The following is a 10,843-nucleotide window of genomic DNA, read 5'->3' on the forward strand; positions in this document are numbered from 1 at the left end:
ATCTCCCTTCCAGGTGCTTCACCTAGTCACATGACATGTTACATAGTTTGAGATTGGGCCACACCCATAGTGGGGCGTGTCCATGACAGCCTGAGTGTAGAGGAAGTGATTGGTTGGAGCTGAGGATAGGAGGGGTCTCTATGTCAGGTCAAATTGGTTAAGAGAACCTGTCATGGCAGCTGTCACCCCTCTATCTAATAATTGAGGATTGGAGTTCTTCTTTAGGTGGACGGTATCTAGAGGAAACTCTGGGCGGGGCCACTTGTGATGTCACGTGACTGAACACCTCTGCACCGAAGTCCACGCCCCTTTTTCGTTTTTACAAAACATGAGTTAGCTCGGAGGGACTTTGCTCTGGCCACGCCTCTTCTTTGTGGCTGACCAATAAGAGCGGAGGAAGGAGGCGCAAGGCGTAGGTGTCACATGTTGTGGGTGACGTAGCGGGCACAGAAGCAAGATGGCGGCGCTGTTATTGAGGTGACTTTCTGACGGTACCGGGGACGGAGGGGGAGGAGGGACATGGAAGCTGTGGGCTGACACTGCATGGGGGGACCGGGGTGTGAGGGGCCCTAACTGAGCGAAGGGGGTATGAAAGGCTATGTAAGTGAATGTCAGGTGGGCCAGTCAGGGTTTTAGGGGTTCTTGGTCACTATAGGGGGTGTCCGGGGGGTTCTGGATGTGGCGGGGTTAAAGGTCAACAGTAAGGCCAGATATTACCCTATGTGGGCCAGCAGAGGGCAAGGTGTGACCCTAGGGTGTTTTAAGACAGTGGGGGAGGGGAAGTCACCCATGGAAGGGGCAGGTGGGTGGAGGTAGGGGCACGATGAGGGGTGGAGGTAGGTTACCCCTCCTAATTATGTGCAGGGCCTAGTTGTTTACTGTTTTTGGGGAGGGGTTAGGTTCTATGGGGGTTGGGGCTAACCATGTTCAGAAATGTTGGGGTCCCCAATGTTATAGTGTAGGGGTCACCCCATGGGGGGCAGAGGTAGCTGTGGGTCACCCTACATGAGGGCAAAATTATCCAATTATGGGGGGTGGTCACACTGGGGTGGGGGGAGGGGTCACACTGTATGATGACATTGGGAAGTATAGGGTGACCCCATGTGGAGCTTTGGAGGTAATTAATACCTCTGTTTGGGTGGGGGAGGTGGTCACACTGGTGGGGGGGGGGGGTTACTGGAGGTTACCCTGTTTGGGTGTCATACATGCAGGGGGGAGGGGGTACAGATCTCGGTGTATAACATTCATCTTTTCTGTCTCAGGCACTCTGCCCGGCAATGTCTCCTCTCTCAGCTCAGACCGGCCTGTATCAGAAAGTAAGTACAGCACGGTGTCCCCATACCAATGTGTCACCACTTCCTCTCATATCACACACAACCCCCCATTGTACCCCCGGCATAGCACACCCCACAGGGCCATGAATTCCACACTGTATCACTGAGCAGCAATATCACCCCCAAAGTGTCTGAGGAGCCGTTCTGGTTGCCCAGAGCAACAAATCACATTCTCCCCATCATGCTAGGAAGTGGCAATAAAGAGAACCTGTCATCGGACCTTTTCAGCCACAATCTTCCCATAATGTTATATGTGTGTTTATCTGTAAAATCCTCCCTTCTATGAACATGCAATATCCCTGACCCTCCTGCTGGGGGCGCCATCTTGGTTGTGATGTCAGCAGCCAGGGTAGATTGAGATATGGGGTTGGCTATGTTGTGACGCTGTATGGTATTCCCCGTCTCTGCATTTTATCCTGCAACCAAGGCCATGAAATGCAGAGCTGGAGCCCAATTCCAGCAGCGACCCCCCATCCCGCTTCCCACAATGCAATGTGCTCATCTCAGAGTTGTATTGTGGGGTACAGAAATGTTTTGGGTCATCCCTTTTTATGCCTATAGGTGGTCACCCCAATAAAGGGGTCCTGGATATTCTATTCACACTTGTAGTGCTGGAATCATTGTCTGTATTTCCCAAATTCCTTTATATGCACCTCTCATTCGCTTGCCGCGCCTAGCTGCCCCTTGTATACCATTGCCCAATAAATGCCCATCCCCCGTAGCCCCTTACACATAGCCCTCATATTCCGTTGCCCCCCCCTTTATTTTCATATCACAGCAATTACTTGGTGGAAGTTCTGACTGTTAATATTACTCGTTGTCTTGTCAGTGCTCTCCCTATGGCGACATCATCAAAACAGGAAATGGATCGATTCTGGGAGAAGAACACCCGGCTGAATCGCCCCCTGTCACCTCACATCACTATCTATGGGTAAGTCACGCCACCCCAGCCTGTCTGCTTGTAGAGGTTGCCCCGAATAATAGTCATTTAAACCCCATACTGGATCGGAAGAAGAAGCTGTGAGTGGGCGGCAGCCCCGGTATTGTCAGCCAACTTCCAGTAAACACCACAAGCAGCCGGGTGGTCGCTGAAATGTGCCGGGTGGTGCGCCCAGCTAAAGGGGTCCGGGGAGATCATTGTGGATGAGAATGTGAAAATACAGAGGTTCTTCTATCACAGAACATGTGATAACGTTTGGAATTTGTCATGAAATGATGTATAACCTCCAATAACACAATACTGCACTATGGGGACTCAACACCGGCTGCAAACTGGGGGGCTCCGCTGCCCCCCCTAATAATGCTCGCACCTTACAAACCAATATCTGCACTCCGGTTTCAGCAATGACAGATTCAGGCTTTTCCTAGGCACCAGGGAATGATCTATCAATAGAGTTTCTGTTGAAGATTAGAACCCTGTGAAAATTCCACCATAGTGGGCTATTCTTCATCTCTACTCGCTGGAGAGAGATTGCCCCTCGAGCAACCAGCCGCACGGTATTGTTTCAGTACTCAAGTTGTTGCCAGAAGCCTCCGCCTGCTCACATACCAGCGCCCTGCAGCTCCATGAATAACTCCGCTATCCGGACACAAGGGCTGAAGATAAGCACACGCTCTGCGGCTCCCCCTCAATGCATTCCTGACAGAATTCCCGCACAGAATGTGCAAAGTCTGCCCTAATGGGAAAATCTGTGCCAAGGCTGCCCACCAAATACGAGCTATAGAAAGGCTCCATACAGAGATCTCATTGCTGGCTGACCTTCTATTTTTGGATCTTGGTGAGAGAGCCCCATTACAAGATCGTTCCTTATTCTAGTCACTACTATACAACATGGAGTCTGGTGTAATACCTGACTGCTCTATACTGGGCATCTCTCTGAAGAAGTTCAGGTGCTTTCAGTAAGGAAGTTCAAACGCTCATGCTGAGAAATTAACTAACCCATCCCCCTACCCCCAATCTAACCTTTCTGACCACATTAACAAGATATTTGCTGACACTTTCTACGCTGGTCCCATGCTAGCGCCATTTCCAGGAGCCGCTAATCCATGGCTTCCCATCCTTTTGTTACTGCTGCAGACGTCTGACCCAGGAATGGAGTGTCACATGACTGTGGCTTCGTATTATGCCCACCATTAATTTGAGGGCAGTTTGCCCAGTGGTCATCTAATTCTATAGTATACAAAGTACGTATAAATAGGGTGGGGGTTCCCCTATGAAGGTAGCCAAACCCTAATTGACGTACAAAGACAAAAGCAGGGGATTTTTGTTGGCTTTAATGATTTATGATTGGTTATTCAGAAGATAAACAACAAATGGAAAAGATATTAGCAAAATATCTTCCACCATCTAGGTGGTGCAGAGATTCAAATGGTGTAATTATTTGATCACTAACACGTGTAGTGTTCTTAGGACAAGGTACTAGACTCATCAGTATACAATTGTATTCTTTCCCCAACCTTTTGACAACATTTGGGGGAATGCCATTTCTGAGGTCATGTGACTGTGCACGTCCGCTTCATAGAACAACCACTGTATACAAGGTACCCGCATCTTCATAAAGGTATATTGATGTCACACCCCACCTGGATCATTTCACCCAGGGGGAGGCCTCTTGGCAATTGCCAAGGCATGGACTAACCTGGTCCCCAATTATCAGAGGGAGCTGGGGTGGGCTCGGAGTGATTACATAAAGATCTGGTGTGACCAGTTTGGTGAGGAAGAACTCAAGTGAGTTGTACAGAGCCCTCACCCCAATCCTAAAAAACAGCATTTGTAGTAAAGTAAGCACATCAAATGCACCAGCAAATCTATTTTTTAGAAATGGAAGGGTAAACTGTGAAGTCTCCTTTCGAATGGCCAATGGTGTTACTTCTATACAAACCACTTTTCTGTTCACCCGATCATAGTAGTGGGGATAAGGTGAAAAGATCATCGCTTTCTTAGCCTGCACGCTGTTCACAGCATTACACATGTGAATCCCTCCCTTGAAAAGTACCTTGCTGTACAAGTCATGGAATGTGTGTGCTATAAATCACACATTTATATAAAACATGCCAACACATTATTTTATTTCCCTGTACAAACATAAATGTAGATGGTAAGGGGTCTGAGTACTTTTTTTGGAAATGATCAGAGAAGTAATATTTTAGGGTATTTTTGTTCTTCATGCACGGATAATATTTGCAGAGATTCGTGTGTTTGCTTTTGGTGTTTAATCCCCTAATGTTCAGCAAGCTGCATCCTTCTCTCTGCTGAAGATAACTTCCTCTGACACTTTGCTTTTGCCTGAGGCTGATCTTCCTTTTTGTTTTGTTTCCTACAGATGGTCGTTGCCTATGATGATGTCCATCTCCCACAGAGGTACCGGCATCGCCATGAGCGCTGGTGAGAATTAGTTCCAGATCTGAATGCAGTTGTAATGAATAAAACATAGAAATCTTAGTGGTTGGGGTTCTGCACGCTGTATAGGAAGAGTACTGGATTTTCATCTTGGTATCCAGGCGCTGTGTATGACATTAGTGTGAGAATTCTTTCTAGTCACATGACTCATGACTAGCGGTCGTGCCATTTAGTTGCAAGGACAGTATGACATTAAAACTGACTGTCATTTCCCACCACCCCCCCCCCAAAGCCTTGAGAATTAACTTTATGACCCTGAAATAGATGAATAACAAAGCATCATGACAAGAACTTGATGTGTGCTGTATGCGGGCTCTTTATTATAAGGATCATTTTGATTTCTCACTCCTGTGAGAAACATTGCTCTGTTCCCATGTACTGAAATATCCTTACAATAAAAAATAATCTCCTTTACCTGCACCGAGTCCTCCAGAGCTATCCTCATTCCAGTCCTGTGCTGTCCTTTATTCTCCTTTATCTCACCGGGAGCCGCCATATTTGTCTTCTGCTGGCTAAGTCACCTGATCTCGCACTCCGCAGGATCGTGTGACTTAGCCTGCTGTAAATATGGGGGCCAGGATTGGGTATGCACAGAAGTTTATCTTGGGTGATAAGTGGGCTTTAATTAACCTGCAGTGAGCAGCGGAAGCTTTCATGGCTTTATATATTATGACGTGAGGACCAGTCATCGTTTGACAGCTGCAGTGTGAGTCCAGCTCCAGAAAACATACCAAGCCTTCAAATCTTGTGTTGTGTATCCTCGTCTGCTGCACACCCCATAATCTTTTTTTATGGGTGGCTGTTTCTTCCTGGTGACGTGACACCAGATCATCCCTGTGTATAGGAACTGATTTGTCTCCTGGGTATCCCATGAGGCTCCTGCAAGCAAAGGGTGGATTCCATCCCAATAATTGGAAGAGGGAATGAATTGCATAAATGTATACAGTGTTCAATTTTTTTTTCTTGAGCCAGGTGGAAAGAAACTGTATTGTGACCCAACTCTTCAGTAACCACCTGAAAACAGCCGGGATGATTACTGAAAAGTGCCCGATGGTGCGCCCAGCTAAAGGGGGCGGGGGAGAACACCGATATATAATGGTTTAGAAAAGAAAAGAATAAAGCTCCACACTCTTTTTATAGCTTTATTTTCAAATGCGTTGGAAACTTTGCCCATTGTATAACACAAGTTTGATACATTTGCTTTTACCTACTCTGAGCTAAACTTTAGAATTGGCCATACATAACGACCTTAAAAGTGGGGAATGTCATCATGGTGGACTCGATTGGTAATTGGATCTAGAAGTGTGATGTTATGATTTGTTTTTGATTTAACTAAAGAAGGTTGGTGTAGCAAGGTGGCTCAGTGGTTAACATTCAGGCCTTTGCAGCGCTGGGTCCTAGGTTCAACTCTCAGCCAGGACAATATCCGCATGGAGTTTGCGTAGATGTCTTGCACATCCCAAAAACATGCAGTTGGGTTAATTGGCTTCCCCCCAAAAATTGTCCTTACACTGCTACTGACATACGACTATGGTAGGGACATTAGATTGGGAGCTCCTCTGAGGGACAACTGGTGGTATGACTATGGACTTCGTACAGCGCTGCGTAATATGATGGCGCTATATAAATACTGGGTAATAATAATTTGGTAACACAATATTTACAAATTGGTTTTCTAGGTGTTTGGTGACATTTAGATTCTAACTAATCTCATTTTTTTTGTTTTCAGGTGTGTCTCTCTTTAGCCTTGCAGCCCTGTTTCTTCCCGGAGACTACGCTTCATATCTAGAGCTTATAAAGTCTCTTAGCCTGGGCCCTCGAATCATATATTCAGCAAAGTTTGCCCTGGCTTACCCCTTCTTCTTCCACACATGGAATGGTGTCAGACACTTGGTGAGTAGACGGCTTGGGCCCAGCAATGGTGTACAAATTGTATTAGTCGTAGGAGCTAAATTCAGCTTTGTTGTAACAATTATATGAATGTGTGTGATCTATATGGATGTGTGTGATATATAGATAGACATACACACACACACACATGTGTTTTTAAATATAAGAAGTGTAACAGAATGTAGCTTAGTTGCAGCCTCTATTGAACTCTATACACCAAAGCGTAGGGAGCTAGATACAAGCTGTGCCGGCTTAGACTAATCTTTGTGGTCCGACACCACAGAACTACCCAATGCTGGTGCTGGAACACACAGCTCATCACCGCTTGGTACCAGGCTCTATAGGTTTATATACGTGCCCATACCTGAAAGCCCCATATAATGGGCATGTGAGTGTCAGAACTAGACAACAAAGCAATGGAAGAATGTGGCCTAGTCTGATGAAACACACCTAGCTATTCACAAGATAAGAAATGTGAATGTGTCTTTCACCTAGGGACATAGACATAGCAGCAGAATGCATTATGGGAATAAGGTAGACTGATGGTCCTTAAATCATCTGCTGCTCATGTCTTGAAAAATACCACAGGAGAGCTTCATAGGTCTTGTGGGGTCCATGTCTGGAAGGGTCAAAGTAAGGGCGACCTACACAATATTGGGCAGCTGGTTTAAATGCTCGGGCTCAGTGGTGAATAATCTTCTAACAAATAAAAACAGGCAGTCCCTGTAACAATCCTCATCTCTGGTGGCCCGTGTCTTCTCCCGCTCTCCATTCCATGGCTGTAAACTCTATAACACTTTTTTTGGGAGTGTTCGGTGCCTGTGTCCCCCTCCTGTGTGCTTTTGTTTTATCTTCTAACCCAAACCTTGCCGTAGGTTTCAGCAGCTGCATAGTGTCAGGGTATGTGGCACCGGCCACCAGAAAAGTGTATATGTTGGAGAATTTATTTATAGACATGATACGGCCTTCCTAAACAAATCTGAGGTATTTCGGCCCCCATAACGTGTCTCCCTTTTTAACCATCATCTCCTCTTTGTCTTCGCAGGCCTGGGACTTTGGCAAAGGCTTAAGGATCCCTGAAGTCTACCAGTCGGGTTACATTGTCTTGATCTCCTCCCTCATATCGGCAGGCATTGTTGCTTCTCTGTAATTGGAACCTGCTTCATCAGCCAGTGTTCATTCATCCTCAATCTGCTAATTTAACAAAAAAAAAAAATGGGAGATTGCACACTCTTTCTCAGAACATCAACTATACCAAACAGAACTTCTCCAATGTCTGTGAAAATGTCAATGAACACATTGAAATCTTTCTGACCGAATGAGTTACCAAAGTTAGTTGTAGGTTTAAAGCCGCTTGGGGTCAGCGCGTCGGCCCCCCTGGTCCTGGTCACAGATCTGCAAATGGTGTTTAGGGCTAACCAAGGGCACCTGTCTTGTAGACATGGGAAAAGGTGGAACTTTACAGCCTCTTAATTCACTTGTCATATTGGGTCCTCAATCACCCTAATTTTTGTGTAGCAGTAGCTCCTAGTGATTTAATAAGCTGCTCCCTTCATTTTAGCGGAATGCCCTCCTCAATTCTGCATTGGGGACAAGTGTTCTTTAAAGGGAATCCGGCAGTCATTATAAGGGTTTAAACCTAAAAGACCTGAGAACAGATTCCACTGATTGCCTGCTGATGCTTTTATTACTCGCCTTTGGGTGTCTTTGGGGTCTGATTTATGTGCTACACCCACCCAATGAGAGGGTTTCAAGTCAACTTTCTTTTTGGAACTACCCAGGTTAGTGGGGCTAATCCCAATATCGGTATCAAAGTGGGGTTTCTAGGTAGTTACAGGGACTTTCTGTGCTTAGGAAAAAACCTAAGTGGACCTGTCAGAGTTCAAACAATACATTGTTTAGTTTAGCTTTATCTTTGTAATGTTTGGAGATGAAACATGTGCCTTTAATTCTCTGTCCAATGGCTGCTTGGCATTTAAAGGGAAAGGGGTCTTTGCTTTAACTTTGGGCAAGACAGGTCCGGGGGTGTTTCAGAGATCCCCAGAATTAAAGGGTCTGGCTCAGAACTTCTAGGTCAACATGAGGTGGCTGCTGATCTATAAAATCTGTGGGTGTTCTCCATCCTGCCCACCCTGCATGAGGATTTTGCTGCTGAATTTTACATTTGCCCACTGTAGTGGTAGATCAAGATAGTGTTTTCTGCCTGTATGAGGTGGGGGTTGATCAGATAATTCATCGGCACCCACCCAGAGTTGAAATATTAGTTTTGGATGGAATTTAAGGGAATTTTTTATAGTCAGAAGTCTTCCGGATAGTTGCAGTTTGCAGTTGTTTTTTTTTTTTTTTACCCTGTCCTGACCCTGCCCAATCAGCAGAAAATTGTATAGTTCCACTTAGTGCAAATCATCATAAGTTTCTGCTTAAAAGTAATACTAGATGTCAATACGACCAGTAAATGTTAAAGCAAAGTCCTTGCAGCTTTAAATGGTGAAAAAAAACAATGCCTGGTGATCCTGCCATTAGGTTCCCTGTTGATACCACTGTCCCTGTCTTTTAGTTCCGCTCCTATGTTGTCACTCTGGCTTATAATGACTGCAAATGGATTTTTCAATATTACTCAGGTGTGGCCCCCCGTTGTCACCAGCAGAACAATCCACCCTAAAAATAACACGTGACCATTGTGGAGTGCATATAGACAGGAAGTGATTATCAGAAATGGAGGACGAAATATACAAAGTAGGGTTTCAGAAAAAAGGGCCATTGTTTGATATACTGCACATGGAGGCATTTAAATGCTCCTCAGAGAGTCCAATGTACCTCCACTGTATTATCCAATCATTATGTATCCCTAATTCTAGCCCCAGCAGGCCTAGAGCACCTTAATAACCCATTTGGGTGGCTCGTTAGTCTTCAGAGTGGTCAACAAGTTCCTGCTAGAAATCTGACTTTTCCGAGCTGTCTGTGAAAGAAGCTTCTCTCTGTTCTCTGACAATGGCTCCTCTTGTCTGAATTTCTGGTGGGAAGCGGCATTTAGAATTCCTCCACTTGTGTGGGAACTCCCAAAAGGGCAAACGTAGCTAAGAACAGATAAATATGCCGTATAGATGTAATCCAGTTTGTCATTCCATGATGGTATAATAATCATCTGTGTGCTTAAAGCAAAACTCCAAATGGCCTGAAGCGGTAAAAATAAACCGCTCTTGTCATGATTCACCTCAAACCTAGAGCTGTCCTTGTTCTTTATTCATTCTGCTACTAGATACTAGTAGACTACCAGTGGTCCTGGTTGAATGGCCAGGGTACTTAAGTTAATCTGAGTCCAGGCACCTGGACCTGCCCACTCATGGGACATAACCACCCTGGCCTCCTTGCTGTGTCCCTACCGGGGAGATGATCTGTTTATCTTGGACCTTGAAAAGTGATCGGGCATCCCACTGGAACACAAAAAGACACCTGATCCCTTCTTCCTGATAGTAGTGTTTCCTAGTGGCACAGCCAATTAATAAATATAGGTAAAGTTCTTTAGGGTTTATGAGCAGGGTGAGGGTCAGTGACCGGCCTGTGTATGCTGGACATCCCTGTACCACCGACCCCAACCTACTGAAATTTTTTAGTAGCGTGTTGATGTTTATGAGCCCTCGCTGTCCAGTGTTCTGTGTTTTCTGGTTCTCCGGTTACATTTTCTTGAAGGGAAATTCCATGTACCACTACCTTTTTGTCCGAGAAGGGAATTTACCTCTACATCACAAAACCTCCACATAGAGATCATCTAATCAAGCCGTCCTCAAGTGTTTGTCCTGAATAGTTTGTAGAATTTTGTGTCTTAACTAGGCCAGAAAGAAAAAAGCCGAACTATAAAAATAAAAGAATTAAAAATTATAATCATTTTTTTTTTTTTTTTAGTCAAACATTTCCCTTCTGTTGTCATACATAATACAAGTGTGATCGCCTTCTGTATAATTCAATAAAAATATATTCTTAATTAAAGAGATGGATTCTCATTGTTCATTGAGGGCCCAGCTCATGATTCTTCAGCTCCATAATATAGAACAAAAGTCCTTTTGTCCCAGCTCCATGTAAAACAAATGATTGTCTGCTCTTAGAATGGGACTTTTGTCTGACGCTCTCCCACATTTATGAGCCGCAGTGACTTCACATGCCGGCCAATAAAAGGCCTGATCTGGGGATTTTAAGTAACACCGTAATCAATTTTTAGTAT

At 45.1% G+C, this 10,843-nt stretch overlaps 1 protein-coding gene across 1 annotated transcript; it reads left to right on the forward strand.

The window, feature by feature from the left end:
- Window positions 1-376: 376 nt before the first annotated feature.
- Window positions 377-10,611, forward strand: SDHC (succinate dehydrogenase complex subunit C). Its single transcript, XM_072428487.1, has 6 exons — window positions 377-477; window positions 1,263-1,316; window positions 2,164-2,265; window positions 4,658-4,719; window positions 6,464-6,627; window positions 7,670-10,611. The coding sequence occupies exons 1-6, from the start codon at window positions 458-460 to the stop codon at window positions 7,772-7,774; spliced, it is 507 nt and encodes a 168-aa protein (XP_072284588.1). The 5' UTR covers window positions 377-457; the 3' UTR covers window positions 7,775-10,611.
- Window positions 10,612-10,843: the final 232 nt, after the last annotated feature.

Source organism: Pyxicephalus adspersus, chromosome 12 (genome assembly GCF_032062135.1).
Source record: "Pyxicephalus adspersus chromosome 12, UCB_Pads_2.0, whole genome shotgun sequence".
In the NCBI taxonomy this organism is placed as follows: domain Eukaryota; kingdom Metazoa; phylum Chordata; class Amphibia; order Anura; family Pyxicephalidae; genus Pyxicephalus; species Pyxicephalus adspersus.